General features: G+C 42.2%; 1 protein-coding gene across 1 annotated transcript in view; it reads left to right on the top strand.

Annotated features, from left to right (window-relative positions):
- Positions 1-21,925, top strand: part of cspg4 (chondroitin sulfate proteoglycan 4) — a 72,161-nt gene that overhangs the window by 15,896 nt on the left and 34,340 nt on the right. The window contains exons 2-3 of the mRNA XM_080216191.1: positions 12,044-12,207; positions 16,654-20,208. Coding sequence (XP_080072317.1) covers positions 12,044-12,207; positions 16,654-20,208 — 3,719 coding nt within the window. The remainder of the gene's footprint in view (positions 1-12,043; positions 12,208-16,653; positions 20,209-21,925) is intronic.

Genomic DNA, 21,925 nt, shown 5'->3' with positions numbered 1-21,925 from the left:
ATTCCCACTTGGGTCATTGTCTGTGCAGAGTCTGCACGTTCTCCCGTGTCTGCGTGGGTTTCCTTTGGGCGCTCTGGTTTCCTCCCACAATCCAAAAATGTGCAGGTTAGGTGGATTGGCCATGCTAAATTGCCCCTTTGTGTCGGGGGGGGGGGGGTTAGCAGGTAAATACATGGGGTTAGAGGGATTGAGCCCGAGTGGGATTTTTGTCAGTGCAGACTCGATGAGCCGAATGGCCACCATCTGCACCGTAGGGATTCAATGATGAATAGCCAAGCACTCTTTCTTGATAGGAATGTAGTGTTGTTCAGCTTGCATTATTGCCCTGGATGCAAATGCCACTGGTTGTCCTTGCTGCATTGGGGTCGCTGTATTAGGGCTGCTCCTAGGGCAGCATAACACTAGAAGTTAACTTCATCCTTGATGTCACAGTACTTCAGCACTAGTTTGTATTCACTAGTTTTTGTCACCAGCTTGTTAACTAAATCTTTTGCAGTCTTGTAAGTTTGCCACTGCCAATGGAAAAACCTCCAGTCTGTCGCACATTGCCTTTCATTTCAACAGGAGCTGGGAGTGGAACGCTTACAGCCGTTCTTGTCTCGCCCAGTAGTTTACTTGTAGCCTTCGCTTTGTGTTGGCTTTTCCTTTTGTCTGCCTTTGTTTTTCTTCAGCTTTTAGCAGGTTAGAACATTTCAGTGTTCCTCTTGTAGTAGCTTCTGCTCTAGCTTTCCAAAACGGAGTTACAGCTCCATTTCCCACATCATGTTAACAGCTCAAGGACGATATTCACTCTAGCGTAGTGTCTTGATTGAAATGGTTGTATTGTAGCTGTCCCCAGAAATTCCCTCATGGCAGAACGACACATAACTATGGAAAGCCAGGTAGGGTACGTCATAAAATGATTGCATTTCAAAACACAAACACCTCAGATGGGCACCAACCACTGGATCCATTTTTCTGTTTCCCAGTGTCAGTCTTTTTGGAAATTGTTGTTTTCATGTTGTGGTTTCTAGTCCAGTAGGAACTGAACTAAGACAACACAAACTCAGCTGGGAACTTTACAGTCAAAAGGCAAGAAAGATTTTCATGCCAGCTATCTGAGCTGGAACTGGACACAGATCCCATAGACAAAGGGAGAATCAATCACCCAGTCCGTCCATCATCTAACATATTCCATGTTGGGAATATAAACTGTGTAAATTAACTCCAGTAGAAGGGTAGGTTAGAATTGAATGATTCAATGGTTAATATACACACCTTCTGGGACCTGAACCCAGTTCCAATCTGGAACTGGCTCAAATATCATGACTTAACACATTGTAAATTAGAAACAATATTACTATAAAGTAAATCATAAATCCACCTTTGGAGAAACAGAATAAGAATTAATTTATGCTTTAAGGGAAACAGAGCAACATTTTTTTTAGCATGAATTGGAAACAAATAGTATTTATTATCCTGACCTTTCTGTGTGCCAATGACCAAGCCCAGTTTTTCTTGGAGTTTTCTTTCTTTACATCTTTTGGCAGAAATGTATTTTAGGCATACATTATGAAACCAAATCCTGTTTGACTAAACTCATGGAAAGCAAATTATCTGTTAGTCATCCTTTCCAACTTTAAATGAAAGGCCAAAGTTGTTTTAGTCAATGTTACAGCCACCCGGCCAGAATATTCCTCAGTTCGCTATCCACAGCTAAAAATACATGGGAAAGAACAAACTTTACACAAATAAAGGCCTTCAGAGCTCACATTACACCAAATATGCTGGGGTTGCCATCCTGTGTAATTGCATGGGATATAGGTTGGGATTGTCTGTCTGTGGAATTCCATCGGAAACACTGGGATTGTCTCCCTGTGGTTACAGTGCATCAATGTCTTTCACTAACGGATGACTACCATATGTCACTGCCACTAATTGACAGTAGAATTCAGGGCAAAAACTTGGTGCCAGCCTTTGACTGTGATTAACCATAAATTAGTCTGAATCTGATTGTGTCAGATGAGTAGGAATGTTAATATGTGAGACTATTTCTCTGCTCAAGTGACATTGAGACAGGGTACATTGATCAATGACTGTGTGACAGCCTGTGAATGAGTGATTATGAATGCGTTCATCGGTGAATGTGAGACTGAGTATACGCATCATTGAGAGAGTTTTAACTTCCAAATGGGTTCGTTCGGGATATAGGAGAGATGGTAAAAATGGTCTAAATCACAAACCAGACCCCAACCCATCTCAAACCTTTATTCACAAAAAAACTTCATTCAGACAACAGAAAGTAGGCAGCAAATCTCTCTCAAAAGGTGGGTTGGTGACTAAAATCTTTTTAAGGAAGCTGTATGTTTTTTAAAATTAATTTTTATTTTTAACAAATAGAAGCCCTGGAAATCAGGGTAGGTAAAAGCAGGTGGGGAAGGTTGAATCCATGAGACAAAAGCCCCTTTTTATTGTATTACTTGTGGGCCATTTACACATCCGTTCTGCAAGTTTATTAATGATTTTTAATGATGCAATTATGATAAACATCGGTTCAAATACTACCCATTCTGGTATCAGGCACCTTAAGCAAATCTCCGGTCACTGAGCATTCATTTACCCAGTGCTCTGCAATAAACAGAGCAAGGAGATAGCAGACTGTGTTGAGTAGCTGAGTGGTTAAGAGGTTCTCCACCCTTCAGAATAATTGTACTTTCTTCACTGCTTCCTGTCTTTATTGTAACCATCTGTGTCAGCAGGCCTTTACTTTTCAGAGACTCTGGCCCCTGTAAAATAAGCACGAGGGTGGCATGATGCACATTTTCCCTGGATCTGTTACTAATTAGTCCAGTTTTCCAGTAGTGACTGTTACTAGCCTAACTGGCAGGAGAAAAGATTCCTTGTGTACAGTATCTGACAGAATTGAAAATTTGTCACATAAATCCAAATATATTTGTTTAAATATATCACACAAAAACAATCTCTATCCCATGAGAGAGATGCCAAATGAGTAAGGTTCCTCCAGGGCTAGATTTCAGCTTTATGCTTGAAATAAATATATCTAACATTTTTAAATTGTTTTCCATTGGTGATTAGAAATATTAATAGTATGAAAAAAAATTACCTGCCATTCAATGTGAAAACACAAATATTAACTTGAAAGAAGAAGGAAAAAACACACATTAAGCTAAATGAGTAACTAATACTTTTTTTTCACTCATTTATGGGATGTGACCATTGCTGCCTGGCCAGCATTCATTGCCTACCCCTGGTTGCTCTTGAGAAGGTGTTGATGAGCTGTTTTCTTGAACTGCTGCAGTCCATATGGTGTAAATACACCCACAGTACTGTTAGGGTGGGAGTTCCAGGATTTGACCCAATGATGGTGAAGTCTGGATGGTGGGTGGCTTGCAGGGAACTTGCAGGTAGTGGTGTTCCCATGTATCTGCTGACTTTGCTCTTTTAGATGGTAGTGATCGTGGTTTGGAAAGTGTTGGTAGATAGTACACACTGCTGCTACTGTGTGTCAGTGGTGGAGGGACTGCATGTTTATAGATGTGGTGCCAGTTAAGTGAGCTGCTTTGTCCTGGATGCTGTCAAGCTTCTTGAGTGTTGTTGGAGCTCCACTCATCCAGGCAAGGGAAGAATATTCCATCACACCCCTGACTTGTGCTTTGTAGATGGTGGATAGGCTTTGGGGAGGCAGGCACTGAGTCATTCATGCAGAATTCCCAGCCTCTGACCAGGTCTTATAGCGAAAAGTCTGACAACACCAGGTTTTAGTCCAACCTATTTATTTGATAATATACTCACAAGCCATTATCAAATAAATAGGTTGGACTAAAACCTGGTGTTGTCAGACTTTTTACTGTGTTTACGCCAGTCCAACGCCGGCATACCCACATCAGGTCTTATAGCCACAGTATTTGTATGACTAGTCCAGTTCAGTTCCACCCAGATAATTTGCAGGTCATTGCTTCCTATACCCAAGGGTTTCCTCAGTTCCTCTGTATATTTAACCTTGGTTCTCCTTGGTAGCTAAAAGCCAATTTTTGTTTTTATTAGCTGGTTGTGCATTTCATTCTGTAAATCAGAAGCCAGAGACTTGAGCACAGTGTCAGTACTATATGGGAAACCTCTTCATTACTCAATTAACAGAGATTTTTAAAACTGAATCATTTACAAACAGGATGTTTAAAATGCAGATTCACTTTGTTGTTCAGATTTCCTGTGAACCTCATTTGGGTCAGCAACTTTCTATCCAAACAGATGGATTTAAAGAGTAATTTTATCAGTCTGGGAATTGAATAGGGGGGTGTATTTGGAGGAGTGTTCCCTGGGGGTGAATGAGAACCTAACTTCCCACATTCAGAATTATGCAGGCAGCTATTAAGGGAAAGTAACAGTGGTTGGAGACCTTTTTTCTTATTTTTATTTGTAAAATATCTGGAAGAACATTACAAACATTTCAAAATGGCCATCACAGAGATTGTAATAACATCTCATAAGGCATAGGTGCAGAATTCATCCACTCGGCCCATAGAATCTGCTCTGTCATTCGATTATGGCTGATATTTTTCTTATCCCCATAACCACTGACCTCCTTATTAATCAAGAACCCATCTCTGTCTTAAAGACACTCAGTGACATGTTTTCTGCATGGATCAGATTGCTGTCTGAGGCACTTCCATACAATTGTGATATATGTAATATTAACCACATGCATTCATTGTGAGTCCAATGGCTCGAGGGATCTGACAGAATTCCTTTCCCCTTGGTGAACTTCTGATGTGGAGATGCCAGCATTAGACTGGGGGGGGGCACGGTAAGAAATCTGACATTGCCAGGTTAAAGCCTGTTACTGTCGCACAGTCTGTTTTAACCCTTATACGGTGGACAAATAACTACGAGTAGACGTCTTGTTACTACAACCAATATTTATTTAAACCCACACAATCAATAATCACCCACCCAACCAATAATAAGTTATCTTACAGGAAAATACGAAAGTTCAAGTCCATTACAAGACCTTGACTTAACTTTGCATGACTGGCAAGTACCCAAGCAGATATTGGCCTTTATCTGTGCACTGGTCTCGGTAGACGTCTGTGTAGTCTGGTCCTTTGGTCTGGTCTGGCACTCTGGCTCTGGTCTTCCTTCCTTCCTTCTCGGGTGTGGTGGCTCGCCTCGTGCTGGTGATAGTCACCATTGTTGTAGCTCATTCGTGGGGTCAGAAAGAGAGATTCTTGGTTGCACAGCACCCTTTATACCCCGTTTAGTTTCACACCCCTCTTTGGCCATTGCCAATCAATCGATCAGGACGTGATCCCCCCGATCGATAAGAGTCCAATCAGGTGCTACCACACCGATCACTGGGTGTGTCCCCAATGGCCATGTCTGTAGGTGCTGGAGGCACATAGGTCACATACCTTCCTCCTAAATAAGGGTTCCCAGTGCCCTTACATCTGATGCACAACCCAGTGTGACCAGAAAGTCTCTTTCATCCTGGAGATGACCCATATCCTGTTTATTCACTTGTCAGGCCTGTTTGTCTCTGTCTTTAAACTGCAGCCTGTCGATTTAGTTTCTTGCCCAATTGTCCCAGAGTGCTTTACAAAACCCCATTTTCAATGGCCCGTTTGGCCACAAGTCCAACTGGTTTATTTGGAACCATGGGTTTTCGGAGCACTGCTCCTTCATCAGGTGAATGGAGAGGTAGGTTTCACAAACACGGCATTTATAGACAGAGACACAATTGCAAGATAATGGTTGGAATGCGAGTCTTTTCAAGTAATCAAGTCTTTACAGGTACAGATAGTGCGTGTGGAGAGAGGAATAATCACAGGTTAAAGAGGTGTGAATTGTCTTAAGCCAGGGCAGTGGAAGAATTTTGCAAGCCCAGGCAAGTCATGGGGTTTACACAAAGTGTGACATGAACCCAACATCCTGGTTGAGTTGTCCTCATGCGAGCAGAACGTGGTGAATCCAGACAGCAACCTTCCCCATTGAGCAACTGACCTGAGCTTCAATGCGTCTCTCAACGTGTGGTGCTGGGCTTTGGAATGTGCCAGTTTGCAACACTCAATCGGGAACAATTCTTTGCACTGGAAGACCAAAAAGTTTCAGCTAGACCAAAGATCATCTTCCACCAAGCAAATGATTGTCCTGGTGAGTGTCCCTAGGAACAGCCTGTAGAGCAGAGTCCTGTGTCTGTGGGAACAGTAAAAAGTCTGACAACACCAGGTTTTAGTCCAACCTATTTATTTGATAATATACTCACAAGTTTTCGAGGGGACTGCCTCTTCGTCAGGTGAATGGAGGGCTCCATTCACCTGACGAAGAGGCAGTCCCCTCGAAAACTTGTGAGTATGTTATCAAATAAATCGGTTGGACTAAAACCTGGTGTTGTCAGACTTTTTATTGTGTTTACGCCAGTCCAACGCCGGCACACCCACATCTGTGGGAACAGCCTGTAGAGAACAGAGTCCTGCATCACGGAGCCGCACGGGATGAATCTCTCTCCAGATCTTCTTTGCAAAGGCACAGTGGTTGGGAACCATGTTAGAAGTATTCTGTTGCACTCCTTAAATCTGGCAACTATACTGCAAGGAAATGACTGGCCCTGACAAATCAGCGTGATTGCATTTAAAATAAGCTTTCCGTTACTCAGAAGCAGAGCATTTATTAACAGATTTTATAATGGCAAGTAAATTACTCTTTTTTTTGTTATTCATTCGTGGGGCATGGGCATCACTGGCTGGCCAGCATTTATTGCCTATCCCTATTGTTCTCCATCTAAATTTATATACAAATAAATATCAATTTATCAAATACGTCCCCTGAAACATTTTTGATGGTTATTTGAATCCTGCTGGATGCAGCCTTTCAGCAGGAAACATTAAAAATCAGGAACACAGTTATCTGCCAATTTTCAAAGTGATTCAGAGGATGAGCATATTCCATGAGGCTGAAAGGTAAGACTGAATTAGATTCACAATGTTGTTTTATTAGTTTATTACTTAATAGGATTGGAGAGATGAGCTTTGCAGTTGTTTATCTTTGAATACCGGCTCCTCGGTGAAGTTCCAATTGTATTACCTTTCTCCCTGTTTGCCTCGTCTCTGCCAGAAGTGCTAACTCTTCCTGCGATACAATTCTACAGATAATTGAAAAACCCTTTGGTGTTTTAGCAAGTGACCATTCTCTGTACAGTTCATCAGCACATTGAGGGATATATGTACTTTCAAACACATCTGGGATGGGAGGTTGCTTTGTGTGTTTGGTATTAAATATTCTAGTGAGCACGTATTTAATTTGCAGCTTTTATGCCACATACGGATAGTGACTAAGCTCTGGTGGAATGTGCGCACTGACAGTCAAAGTTGTCTTGTTTCAGAGTTAAGGTTGGCTGATATTCTTTGTGTTTCTTCAACATATTTTGTTCAATTCCTCTTTGGCTGCATTTTTTCCAACAGGTCTAATAGTTTTTGGTCTGTCACCAGAACTACTGCTTGCCACATAACCCATCCAGTGCTCGCATTAAATCTTCATTAACATTGTGCATCATTGACTCTGAATATGCAAACTGAAAAAGGAATTGACTGTCATGAGAGGCTTACACATGGCTATCGTACTTCAAAACTAATAAATATATTTGATGTTTTAAGATGTCATAATAAAAATTCCTTCTCCAGTGATTTCTGTCTCTGCTGCTGACGTTACTACATAGTAGATAAATGAATATTTGAATGCATTCCTTTAGTATTACTATTAGTGGTTTTGATGATTGGAGCACTCTACTGTAGACTGGAGCTTGTAGACAGATTTCAGAGCATCAGCACGCCTCTCCCAGTTTTTGCGGTCTGGTGTATAAGTCTCAAAGCTGAGCTAAATACACCAGGACTGCACTGCACAGAGAGACCAGGAAGATCAGTCTCCAATCTCTGTTCAACAAGTAAGTTGCACCAGAGGTATTGATTGGTTCAAAGATTTACCTCACCCTAACCCTTTCTCCTCATCCATAATTTACCTATTTTCTTTCAAAGGTCCACTTGTTTGCAAAACCCTTCACAGCCTCGGCATGGCACGGTGAAACAGTGGTCAGCACAGCTGCCTTACAGCATCAGGGACCTGGGTTGGGTCCCTGTCTGTGTGGAGTCTGCACGTTCTCCCCATGTCTGTGTGGGTTTTCTCTGCATGTTCCAGTTTCCTCCCATAGTCCAGCAATGTGTGGGTTAGGTGAATTGGCCATGATAAATTGATCCTTAGTGTCAGGGGAATTAGCAGGGCTAATATGTAGGGTTAAGGGAATAAGACCTGGGTGGGATTGTGGTCGGTGCAGACTCAATGGGCCGAATGGCCTCCATCTGCACTGTAGGCATTCTGTGATGTTTGGAAAAGCAAAATACTGCGGATGCTGGAATCTGAAACAAAAACAGAAAATGCTAGAAAATCTTAGCAGGTCTGACGGCCTCTGTGGAGAAAGAATAGAGCCAATATTTTGGGCTGTGATGAAGGGTCTTCCAGACTCGAAACATGGCCTCTATTCTCTCTCCACTGATGCTGTCCAGACCTGCTGAGATTTTCCAGCATTTTCTGTTTTCCTTCACAGCCTTGCCCCACCCTATTGGGTTGCGTCCTCCAGCTACGTACATGAGACTGTACTCTTGTTATTCCAGTCTCCTCTTCCTGTCTGTTGCCCTCCATGTCACTATCAGTGGTCGTTTTTTGAATGAAGATGGCTGGTCTCCGGGAACTGCCGTTCTCACAGCCTTGTCGTCATTATCCCTGCCTGAAATGGCCTCTTAGAAATCTCCCAACTCAATCTCCCGAATTTCCTTAATTTCTAGTCAGGACCTGTTGCTCTTGTCAAGCAATGTGAGTTAGTTTAAAGAAGAATGTTTACTCATAAGCTGTTAAATATCAAGATTACAGGACAACGTCGCAACTAACTACAAATGAGTTCCAAAAGCAAAACAATTGGAAAACACTATGTTCCCTCAGAAATCCAATGGAAGAAGGTCAATGATCAATTAAACAATTGCAGAACGTGTTAAAATTCCACTTTGAAATAATACACTGATTTGCCGCCTCATAATGGAGACAGATGTAAATAGTGGAAATATTGATATTGGCAGCAGATCATGGAGAGTTTGAGTGGGTGGGTTAATTTAAGAAGATTTGTGAGAGGAGCGGGAGAACGGTTAGCATTTTGTGTTAGCAATACATTTTTCATGTCTGGCTTCAAATCTGGTTCAGACTGATGAGTTGAAAATCTATACGGATGCTTTGTGAATTGGATTTGTGCAGTCTCCGTTCACTCCTGCTGGGTATGGACCAACACTCAATCTTTGTCCTACTCAGCTGAGCCGACACCGAATTGGCAGCCACTTTCAGAGAGGCCACAGGAGCCTGCTGCCTTGCACAGCACTAACAAAGTATAGGTTGGCTCTGAATAACCTAGAAAGATGGCATATTCCAGAAGCCTTCAGATGTACTTCTATTAACTCCAGAATCACAATCCTGAACAAAAGAATGCAAAGGACAAAGGCATTATGTTGGCCGGATTTTGTGGTCAGCACTGTTCAAGGCCTTGGTACTTGTAAACTAAGAAAAAATTAACCCAGGTTCATTCCCAATAAATGTCCAGTGAGTCCTGCTGGAAAATGTGAATTTTGGGCATTATGTAGGCGACGACTGAGATAATCCTTGTGGTGAAATAGTTTACCAAATCTAAATACCAAGGTTAGAATCATAGAATCCCTACAATGCAGAAGAAGGCCATTCAGTGCATTGAGCCTGCACCGATAACAATCTCACTTAGATCCTATCTCTGTAGCCCCACATATTTACCCTGCTAATCCCCTTGACACTAAGGGATAATTTAGCATGGCCAATCAACCTAACCAGCACATTTCTGAAGTGTGGGAGGAAGCAGCACAGTGTTAGCAGCAGGGACCCAGTTCAATTCCCGCCTTGGGTCACTGTGTGGAGTTTGCACATTCTCCCCATATCTGCATGGGTTTCCTCCAGGTGCTCCCGTTTTCTCCCACAGTCCAGAGATGTGTGGGTTAGGTTAATTGGCTATGCTAAATGAACCCAAGTGTCCGAGGGATTAGCAGGTAAATTTATGGGGGTTATGGGAATAGGGCCTGGGTGGGATTGTGGTTGGTGCAGACTCATTGGGCCAAATGACCTCCTTCTGCACGTAGAAATTTTATGATTTTAACCTCGGTATTGTAGGGATTCTCGGGATTCCCTGAAACTGGAGCACCCAGAAGAAACCCATGCAGACATGAGGAGAACATGCAAACTCCACACAAAGAGTCACCTGGGGCTGGAATCAAACTCAGATCACTGGCGCTCTGAGTCAGCAGTGCTAACCACTGTGCCACCCTTGAGAATGTCTGAAGAATGGCAATTTGATGAAGGCACATGAAAAGGTGCCGACATCATGGTACATCAGCCGGGTCAAAAAGGAAAGCACATTCAGAGAATTGGGACCAGACTAATATTAGACCCAGATGAAACAGCAATGTCATAAAAAGTGATGGATGTTATTGATGCCATTTACTGATTTCCTTGTTGAATACAGCGCAAGGACAAAATACATTGAAAGCTGCAGATTCTATTTAAGCAGCTGAAATGTCAAATGCTCACCCTAGATCTAAATGTCCATCTGAAAAAATGCCCTATAGTGTTTGAAAAGGACACTGTTTGTGGTTATTCTTTGATGTACATTTGTTTTTGAAAGCATGCATGCACTGCAAAGTCTCTCAGTGGATTGGTGCTACAGCTGCAAGCTGAACTCCTTTGAGTAAAACATAATCACGCTACAAAGCACAGAAAGGCTGGGTTAGTCAGGGCGGGAGTGCCCGCTCTCCTCAAGCAAGGCTTTGTGATAATGTTGGATCACATTTTAATGGCACCATTGCCCAACAACCTATTTCAGTCTTTTAGACGTTCTGTCAGAGAAACAAATAATCTGGGGGGAACTAGTTGCTCAGGAAATGGTGAGTCATTCTATTGGGCCCATCATAAAACAGCATTTGTACTCTCACATTGCTTCTGCTCTGCTCAAACTGATGAATAGCAGGCTGCAGCCAAGTCACTGAGATTTTTTCCGTGCAAAAGAATGGAGCCTTTTTAGCAACTTAGATGATAGATATTCTGGAAAAAGAGTGCACACACCCTCTTTCTTACTCCCCCCAGCCACCCACAATGTATCTTAGTCACACTTATTCACCTCTACCCAACCGTTGATATTCTCACGTGTATTCTTTTTTCTTCAAACTTGCTTTCAGTGTCATGAAATGTTTTTCCTCTACCTCAGGCCCTCTTGTTAATTTTCTCTTTTCCACGCAGGAGAGAAAGAGAAAGAACTTGCGTTTCTCTAGCGCCTTTCGCAACTTTGAGACATTCCAGAGCGCATTCCGACCAATGAGGGCCTTCTTGAAATGTGGCCACTGTTGTGGTGTTCTTCCATGGTGTTAATTAAATACTATTGTTTGTAAATATCCAAGTTTGATCTCCAATCTATACAGAGATCACTGATCAGGGTCATAGCAGGGTTGCAACAATTGAACTTGGCATTAAGGGTCTAAGGAGTGGAAAATCAGTCACGTGTGATATCCAGCAGGAAGGGAGACTGTGTGGCTAGCAAGCAAGAAGAGAATTGGGTTCTGCTGTGATATCTCCAGTAGGTGAAAAGTTCTCTTAGATTTAAACAAGAATAATTACAACTAAGTAGCATAGAATCCCTACAGTGCAGAAGGAGGCCAGTCGGCCCATCAAGCCTGCACCGAGTCACTCAGGCCCTAATCCTGTAACCCCACATATTTATCCTGCTAATCCCCCTGACACTAGGGGAAATTTATCATGGCCAATCCATCTAACCAGCACATCTTTGGGTGGTAAGAGATATTGGGAAGAGAAAACAAGCTGTACTCACTGAACTACCCCAGCCAGGAGTCAGCTTTTTGATACGTAGGAAGAGGGGGACTGGTGAGAAGAAAATGTATGTATTTTGTGCTCCTTTAAACTGACATTTTATTGTTTGTTGCAGTGTCGTTCTTTGGAGACAGTTACATGGAGGTGAGGGAACTTGGGTCTTTTATCTCCAACAGACTCTCCATGAAGTTCCTGACCAGTAGACAAAATGGGCTTCTTTTTCTGGGTTCCGGTCACAGTGACTACTTGCTGATGGAATTGTATGCTGGAGCACTGCAGGTACAGTATTATGTGGGATAATCTGTACTTAAACCCATTCTAAGATACAGCCATGATAACCACACTCAATTCATTTAGTGAATACTTTTTCACATTGAGTAGAATATTTCTCAAAATAATTATCATCATTGGATTAAGTTTAAGTTTATTTATTAGTATCATATGAGCAGGCTGACATTAATACTGCAATGAAGTTACTGTGAAATTCCTCTAGTCGCCACACTCTGGTGTCTGTTCGGCTACACTGAGGGAGAATTCAGCATGGCCCAATGAACCCTAACCAACACATCTTTGGACTGTGGGAGAAATCCGGAGCACCCGGAGGAAACCCATGCAGACACGGGGAGAACGTGCAAACTCCACACAGTCATCCAAGGCTGGAATCGAATCTAAGTCCCTGGCACTGTGAGGTAGCAGTGCTAACCATTGTGCCACTGTGCCGCCTGAGCAGAAGTCTTTGGTTAATATTTTCAGCATGTAGACATATCTTGCTTTCCTGCTGCATAACTGAGCCATGTGAGCACCACTTGTATTCCAGTCTGCTGTGCTAACTTTATATTCTGGGTTTAACTCATGTACATTTCAGAATGGCTCTGTGAACTTACGTGGGAGTCTATGCTTCAGATTGATTTAGAACAGGAAAACAAGAGTGTGCTCAGCCACAAATAAATTTCCTGACTTGGGTATTCCTGGATTAAAGTTTAAAGTTGATTTTATAGAAGTACATAATGCTAGTCTAGCACCAAGACATTCTCGGGCCTTCTCCCACACCTTGGCGGATATTCAGCAGAATCCCCATTTATACACGCAGGCGAAGCCCGCACCAGCAACAGAGCAGGAGAAACCGTGAAAAAATTCCGGGTACAGGATTGCCTGCATGACCAAAGGAAATGAGAACTGTCGCTGTTCAGTCTGTTTATTCCCCAGCCCCATATAATGCTAATAACATGGTCTATCGTGGATACAATCCAAATCAATTTAATCTCTTGAAAAGGAATTTTCCCACCACCTCCCAAATGAGCAGACCAAAATCCAAGGCTATGTTGCTAACTTCACGTCCTGTCCATCTGCTGTTCCTGAACCCAGTTGCTTAATTCCCTTCATTTTTAAACTTTCCATTTTCTGTATATACAAGTTAAGATGGCATGCAATAAATGTTACACAGGATAATAGATTCATATATAGAATGCAATAATGTTTATTTCACAGAAATGTTTGTGTTTATTCATTGCTGTGAGGCGCACAAACTCTTGAATGTTAAGCTCAAACACACGAGTACCCTGTTCTTCCTCTGTCAGCCGTGTGCTGTGCAGAGGGACTTGGGTTGTCCTTGTGCAGGAATTTCCAGGAGTTGGTTTGTAGGTAATTAGGAAGGCAAATGGAATTTGCTAGAGGGATGGAGTTTAAAAACAGCAAGATTAGGGTGCAGCTGTATAAGGTGCTGGTGAGGCCACACCTGGAGTACTGTGTACAGTTTTGGTCTCCTTACTTGAGAAGGGATATACTGGCACTGGAGGGGGTGCAGAGGAGATTCACTAGGTTGATTCCGGAGTTGAGAGGGTTGGCTTATGAGGAGAGACTGAGTGGACTGGGGCTATACTCATTGGAATTCAGAAGAATGAGGGGAGATCTTAAAGAAACATATAAGATTAGGAACGGAATAGATAAGATAGAAGCAGGGAAGTTGTTTCCACAGGCAGGTGAAATTAGAACTAGGGGAATAGCCTCAAAATAAGGGGAAGCAGATTTAGGACTGGGTTGAGGAAGAACTTCTTCACCCAAAGGGTTGTGAATCTGTGGGATTCCCTGCCCAGTGAAGCAGTTGAGGCTACCTCACTGAATGTTTTTAAGGCAAGGATAGATAGATTCTTGAACAGTAAAGGAATTAAGGGTTATGGTGAGTGAGCGGGTAAGTGGAGCTGAGTCCACGAAAAGATCAGCCAGGATCTTATTGAATGGCAGAGCAGGTTTGAGGGGCCGGACGGCCTACTCCTGCTCCTAGTTCTTATGTTCTTATGTTGATCATAGTAGGATTGATTATGGGGTCCCATCTACAATGGCCACTGCTGTTTAAGCATTGCACATACCTCTAGTGCAGGAAACTAGCCTTGCTCCTTAAAATGGCACATCCAAAACCCAGGACTAGATGTTGAGTCAGTCCAATCTGTATCATTCCACTAAACAGACATATGTATCTTTAAACTCTGTGGAAGATGAGACTTGAAAAGCTTGGGGCAGCAGCTGCAGAGACATAATGGGGAAAAGTCACTGTATAAGGCCATTCAACCATAATGCACTAAAGGGCTGGAAATTGTACAGACCTCTTTGAGTTTATGACTCACATTGAATGTATACAGTGACTATTACATGGATCACAATTATACTGAAGCACCTCAAGAGTGCAGTCTGATCCTTGTAGAAGATATAAATACCATTGCACTTTCCGTAATGACCATTTCGTAATGTTTTCTAATGTTCTCTTAGAAATTTTATGGAAAAGTTTTTTTTGCAAAAACTAAATGTGGGCAGCTTAATGGGGAACTGGCTGCAAAACATGGCATGGCATCAAACTCTGGGATATGGCATTAAGAAACCTTCTATAAGAGGATTTTCTTGCAAAGCAAAGGGATGATCAAGAATAAAGAAGCATAGAAATTCATAAATCCCTACAGTACAGAAAGAGGCCATTCGGCCCATCAAGTACATACCGACCACAATCCCACCCAGGCCCTACCCCCAATTCCCTGTGTATTTTTACCACTAATTCCTCTAACGATGCATCTCAGGACTCTAGGGGACAATTTGTAGCATGGCCAATCAACATAACCCACACATCTTTCAGACTGAGGGAGGAAACTGGAGCACCCAGAGGAAAACCACGCAGACACGAGGAGAACGTGCAAACTCCACACAGACAGTGGCCCAAGCCTGGAATCGAACCCAGTCCCTGGAGCTGTGAAGCAGCAGTGCTGACCACTGTGCCGCCCACAGTAGCACAAAAATGCAACAGCTATTGACAGCAAGGTCCCTTTTAGGCAAAAGAGCAGAAACATAGGAAGGGGTTTTCCATGCAAAAGATTCCATTCGAACACTTTATCAAGATTATTGTGCAGACATCTCAAATGCACTAATGGATGATTTCCACATTAAGCCTGGTGACCGTACACCACCATTATCAGCTCTGGGGAATATTTCATTTATTCACATTAAGGGTGGCATGATGGCACAGTAGATAGCATTGTTATCTCACAGCACCAGGCACCCGGGTTCAATTCTGACCTCGGGTCACTGTCTGCGGAGTCTGCATATTCTCCCCATGTCTGTGTGGGTTTCCTCCCACATTCCAAAAATGTGCAGGTTAGGTTGATTGGCCAGGCTAAACTGACCCTAGTGACGGCTCGGGGAGGTAAGCAGGGTAAATATGTGGGGTTATGGGGATTGGACTTGGGTGGGATTGTGGTCAGTGCAAACTTGGTGGCCTCTTTCTGCACTGTGGGGATTCTATGATAATTGATTCAGGCATTATCTGTAGAAAGATTTTCCATTCTTCAGCCTGCTTTATTGTTTTAGATTTCAGGATCTGTTAGAGGGAGATGAATTGTGATGAGGACATCCCCACACTGCTGCATCTGAAGGCAGTCCTCCCCGGCACACCAACACCCCACCAGTCTGCCCCAATTGCTGCCCTCCTTCCAGCCCAGTCCAATCCCCATGCAGAGTGGCAGCCGAACCCCTCACCCCCACTCATCTTAGGCTGAGTGAACATGGACTGGAGCTGCAGTGATAGAATATATCGTAGACTCAGCTATACAGCCATATTAGTAATTATTTATACTTGATGTCCAACAAGAGTCATTGCAGACCGCACCTTTCCAAAGCAGAATGTGTAATCTAGGCATCACCTAGAACACTGTTCCTGGAATGCAGAAGTTTCAAAGATGAAAAATTACCTATCACTTATCAAAACACAGATTAGGTAATAGGAACTGTGATAAAATAGAAATCACTAGCATTAATTTCTTGAGTCATCAGACTGTAGATGTACTGTCTTTTCACGCCACCAGGTGCATACAATAAAATAAATCCCTTGATTTTGAAATATTCAGTCAGAAATATTCTCTTTATTAATGTGCAGCCAGTTCACCACAACTCTCTTTTATTCTGTAATTGTCTGATTTTTAGCTCAGCCTCTGCTCTACTGACTGGAGTTTCCCCCAGTCTATATTCTAACACCAGACAGGCATTTGTATCTTTAAGCTGGATAGAACATGAGACTTCCCTCTTGTGTGCTTTCCAATCCCTATGCCTCAGTCTACTCTCTGCTTTACTATTGGTGGAAGACTAATTCAGTCCCACAGGATAGAGCCATCGCAGCTTCACCAATCTTGCTGTTTCCAACCTCCATTATTCCCGTAAAATGTTTTTTTTTGTGTCTTTATCTTTCAGGTGAAATTAGAACTTGGATCTGGAGAAGTTGTATTGCATTCTCAGCCTGGCCTGACGCTTAACAATCTTGTCTGGCACGATGTTTCTCTTGTGCATGAGAACAAAACTTTAAGTTTGACAGTAGATGAACTCTTCACGACTTCAGTGAAGGTGCCTGGCCGCCTTAATAAACTGAATATCGACAATGGCCTCTATGTGGGTGGACCTGGGAAGGTGAAGATCCCATACTTGTCGAGACAATCCAGTCCTTTCAGAGGCTGTATTTCCAAGGCTGAGTTCAATGATTATGACATCTTATCCTCACTTACTTCACTCCCTGGGTATAGAACTGTTTACGAGGTAGAAGATGGATGTAGTAATGTAATTGTAGCAGAGGATGATTATCCTATCAACTTTCAAGGGCCAAAATCCTACATCTCCTTCCCAAGCTGGAATGCAAGAGAAGAAGGAACATTTGAGTGCTTTCTGAAGACAGTGGTTCAGCAAGCTCCTTTGCTTTATCACGCAGGATGGCAGACAGACTTCATTGTCTTAGAAATTGCAGGTGGTCATTTCCGTGTTTTACTTGACAATGGAAGTGGAATTGTTGTACTAGAAAATACTCGATTTGTTAGTGATGGAAAATGGCATCGTGTTCAATTGTTTTTTAATATGGACCATATACAACTTAAAGTGGATGATGAGTTATCTCAAAAGCAATTAATTGACAATAAGAAGGCCTATCTGGATCTCCGAGGGCACATGTTCATTGGTGGAGTAAACAATGAAACTTCATTGGAATTAATTAAACGTGGATTGTCCTATGTGTTGGTGGAAAGAACAGTATCTGGCTCCTTCATTGGCTGTATTCAAAGTATCTGGGTAAACTTAGAGAAGAAAGGTTTGGCAGATGCACTAGTCACCAAGGGTATTGATACCATATGTGAAGATGAAGAGAGTGAAGAAATGGAGAAAGGCAAGGATACACTGGAAGATGAGATTTCAGCAACACCAATTCCAAGTTTTTTGAAGGTTCGAACAACTAATGCACCTTGTGTGCTCAGTAAGAACCTATCTAAAGTCTTCAATAATTTTACCAGACTCTTAGATCTGAAACCATTAACTGTAAAAGAAGCAGGAATTTCTAGCTTGGAACTCAAACACATGCATCCCACTATTGACCTGAGTAGAATTGGAGTGAGAAATTCCCAAGTAGTTTTTAAGATAATTCAGGATGCAAGACATGGACACCTGGAACTTAATATTCCAGGTGCGATGAATAGGAAAGCATTTACCCTGTTAGATGTGATTCACCATCATATAACGTACCATCATGATGGCTCTGAAGGGTCAGTTGACCAGTTAACCATTGATGTATCTATTCGTAGTAAACAAGAGATCCCTAACTGTTTAAGACAGGGTCAACAGTACATTTTTAGTATAAAGATAATTCCTGTCAATGACCCACCAGAAGTAGTCTTCCCAAATGGAAATCCTATAATGATTCTTAAAAATACTTGGAAAACACTTGGTCCAGATGTCATTCATATTGTAGATGCCGACAATGTTTGTTCTGAGTTAAAAATTATTATAGTTAATAAAGATGATCCAGGTTATATTGAAGACACGAGAAACCCTGGCCAAAGAATTGGAGAATTTTCGTGTCAAGATTTGAGAGTGGGAAATATTCGCTATGTTCACAGTGGGGCCAAAGTTTCTGAATTATTGTTTCAGGCCAGCGATGGAGAAGGAATAAGCGAGCCAACTGCTTTGAGAATTGTGGCCTTGAAACCTGACATGCAAGTGGGCAACAACACTGGTTTAATTCTGTCACAAGGAGGTGTCAGTCTAATCACCATCAGCAATCTGTCTGTCGAGACGAACGCAGTCAGGCAGAAGGTGGATATTTTGTACAACATAACTGAGCCATTATATTACGGTGAGGTACAGAAACTTGACAACTGGGAATGGAAACCGGTGAAGACCTTCCATCAGGATGATATAGAACATGGCCATCTTCGATATTTCAGCACAGATCCTGAGTTTCGCAGAGAAGACGTAACAGAGAAACTTAAATTCGACGTAACAGTGGGAGAAGAAATCCTTGAGAACAATATATTTTTTATAAAAATAAAGAGGGCAAAAATAAGACTGGTAAGAATATCTCCAAATGAATTAAATAATGTCAGACGAGGAAAGATTACACAAAATGAACTGCAAGCTGCAATAGAAGGTCATACAATCCCTGCTGATCTGTTCAGGTATATTATTCTAAAATCTCCAGATAAAGGAAGGTTGCTGGTTCGAGATGACGAGCTAAAAGTACATTCCACATTCACACAAGAGGATTTACAGCAAGTAGGTCTCACCTATGAAGCAACAGTGAGAAATGCTGAGGAAACCCAAGATAGCTTCCAGTTTCAAGTTTTTGTTGGAGACCAACACTCCCCAGTATATACTTATCCAATATTGATTGGCATTGATCCAGAGGTACCCATTTTGATGAGTAAGGCATTGATTGTGATAGAGGGAGGGACACAAACCATCACCAAGGATCAACTCTTCACCAGAGGTCAGAGTACCACTGCTTTTGTGTATGAAGTCACCCAGAGTCCTCAACATGGACAACTGATGATGCAGACCAATCCTGAGAAAGCTGTCACAATGTTTACCAATGACGACATTCTCCAAGAGCGGCTGATGTATAAGCACGATGACTCTGAAACTTTGGAAGATGAGATTGTCTTTGTTGTTGTGGAACAGTTTAATGATGATGAACCTGAGGCAGATGTGATTCTTGGCAAGTTGAGTATTTCTATAAGACCAACCAATGACCAGCCACCAGTGCGAGTGGTGAACAAGACATTTAATGTGACATTAAATGGGCAGCACTTGCTAACCACAGCTGAACTCCGTTTTCATGATGCGGACTCGGATTTTGATGATTCCCAATTGATTTATACCAAATGGGGAATCTCCAATGGTAATATTGTCTCTGCAGATGACACTGCCCGTGAACTGTCGCGATTCAGTCAGGATGACATGGAGAAGAAGCGTGTGTTGTTTAAACATCATGGAGCTCATCAAGGAACTTTCCAGCTCCAAGTATCTGATGGTGTGCACCAAACTATGACTGTTTTGGAAGTGCATGCATTAGAACCATACCTGAGAATAGTCAATACTTCCAAGTTCTTGGTTCACCAAGGGCAAGAGTCACCTATCCTTGGCCATCTCTTGAGCGTGGAGTCCAATATGGACATTTGGAGTAAAGAGGAAATAGTATACCAAGTGACATCTCCACCTAATCATGGAGAAATTCTAATCAATGGTCATCCGGAACATTCTTTCTCACAAAAAGACATAAGCGATGGCCTCGTGGTCTATCGTCATGACAACAGCAGACATTCAAGAGACTTTTTCAACTTTGTAGTTGCAGTGAAAGAGGTCAAGGCAAAGGGAACATTTCCCATTTTAATCTTCAAGGAAAGTCATCAGTACCCACTGATCGTGGTCCATAATGAAAAGCTCTTTGTAGACCAAGGAGAAGCAAAGAAAATTTCAGATCAGCAACTCCTTGTAAGTCTAATTAAACTTTTTTTAAAATTGCCCCCAATTTTCTACCCCCTTCTGAATGCACCAGCTCGCACTGTCCTGAAGTTTCGCGGGATTCTCTAAAATGCTGTTTTGCCCCTTTTGAGTAAGGCACTGCAGTTTATTTAGAAAGCAGCTAAATTGGCAGCATGCAGATTGATACACATGCAGCCATTTTGAAGGTAGCTCGCTCAGCTGGATGCAAGTAAGTGCTTTGGTTCTATGAGGCATCATGTTCCCAATGAAATCAAGTAGACAAAGATTGCTTACTGCTGCAGAGTGATTCAGTGTCCCAGTATTTCTACTTGAAGAGATTACCTGTGCACAAAGATCTACCTGTTGTGACCTGTTGAGTAGTGAGTCTCCTCCTGGAGTCCGCCACACTGCATGCTGAAAGTAATTCTTGAGGCCACTAATTAACAGCAGAGAAATGTGGGATTATTTGCCTGGATTTTTTAAAATTAAATAGTTGTTCCCAGATGGATCTGATTAGTTACATCTGCTTTTGATTAACGGTTAGGTTGAGAACAGTTCATTACTAGAACTTCAAATGTCTAGTTATTTTAAGACTCTGTAAGAAATACTTTAAATTACATCTAGCTTAGATCACAGGAAGCCCTTAAGGTGTTAATAAATTAAACGGGAGTGGTCGCTAGTGAAAAATTGACAACCTCTTACCAGACAGACCCCTGGGGTTGGAGAGTGTTTCTATATTATTTACTAATGGTCATTGAGTTGAAGTTGCAACATGCATCAAGGACTTAGTTCTCAATCACAGAAAGATAATATTGGACTTGGCCTTAGTGAACTGTTTTGTTGATGACATCATTTAGTTTGATTATCCCTGACTTATTTAATTATTATAGCCAATATTTTTCTTGCAAACACTGACTTAAATGAGCAAGAGAAGTGTCAGGTTGGCTTAGTAAATAGGAGTTCAAGTCTCATTATATGTCTAAGCGCGTAATTTGCACTGACAATTCAGTACTGCACTGAAGTGCGATCTTTTTGTTAAGATATTATACCGGGGTCGTTTGTTCGTTCAGGTGGATGTGAAATATTCCACTGATCTAATCATAGAAAAGTTTGAGAGTTCTCTCTAGATCAACATTCTATCGACATCCAAAACATCGCAACTATTCATTTTCTGTTTGTAATATTTTGCTGTGTGTGAAATTGTCTGCTGCTTCCACTGAATAACAGTGACTACAGTTCTATAGAAATTTGTTAGTTGATAAAGAACAAAGAACAGTACAGCACAGGAAACAGGCCCTTCGGCCCTCCAAGCCTGTGCCGCTCACTGGTCCAACTAGAGCATTCGTTTGTATCCCTCCATTCCCAGTCTGCTCATGTGACTATCCAGGTAAGTCTTAAACGATCCCAGTGTGTCTGCCTCCACCACCCTACTTGGCAGTGCATTCCAGGCCCCCACCACCCTCTGTGTAAAATACGTCCCTCTGATATCGGAGTTAAACCTCGCTCCTGTCACCCTGAGCCTGTGATCCCTCGTGATCGTCACTTTCAACCTGGGAAAAAGCTTCCCACTATTCACCCTATCTATACCCTTCATAAATTTGTACACCTCTATTAGGTCTCCCCTCATTCTCCGTCTTTCCAGGGAGAACAACCCCAGTTTACCCAAACTCTCCTCATAGCTAAGACCCTCCATACCAGGCAACATCGTGGTAAACTTTCTCTGCAC

The sequence above is a fragment of the Carcharhinus amblyrhynchos genome, chromosome 32 (genome assembly GCF_965287045.1).
Source record: "Carcharhinus amblyrhynchos chromosome 32, sCarAmb.v2.hapA, whole genome shotgun sequence".
NCBI lineage: Eukaryota > Metazoa > Chordata > Chondrichthyes > Carcharhiniformes > Carcharhinidae > Carcharhinus > Carcharhinus amblyrhynchos.
Note: the sequence above shows the minus strand (reverse complement) of the source record. Positions and strands in the feature narration are given on the sequence as shown.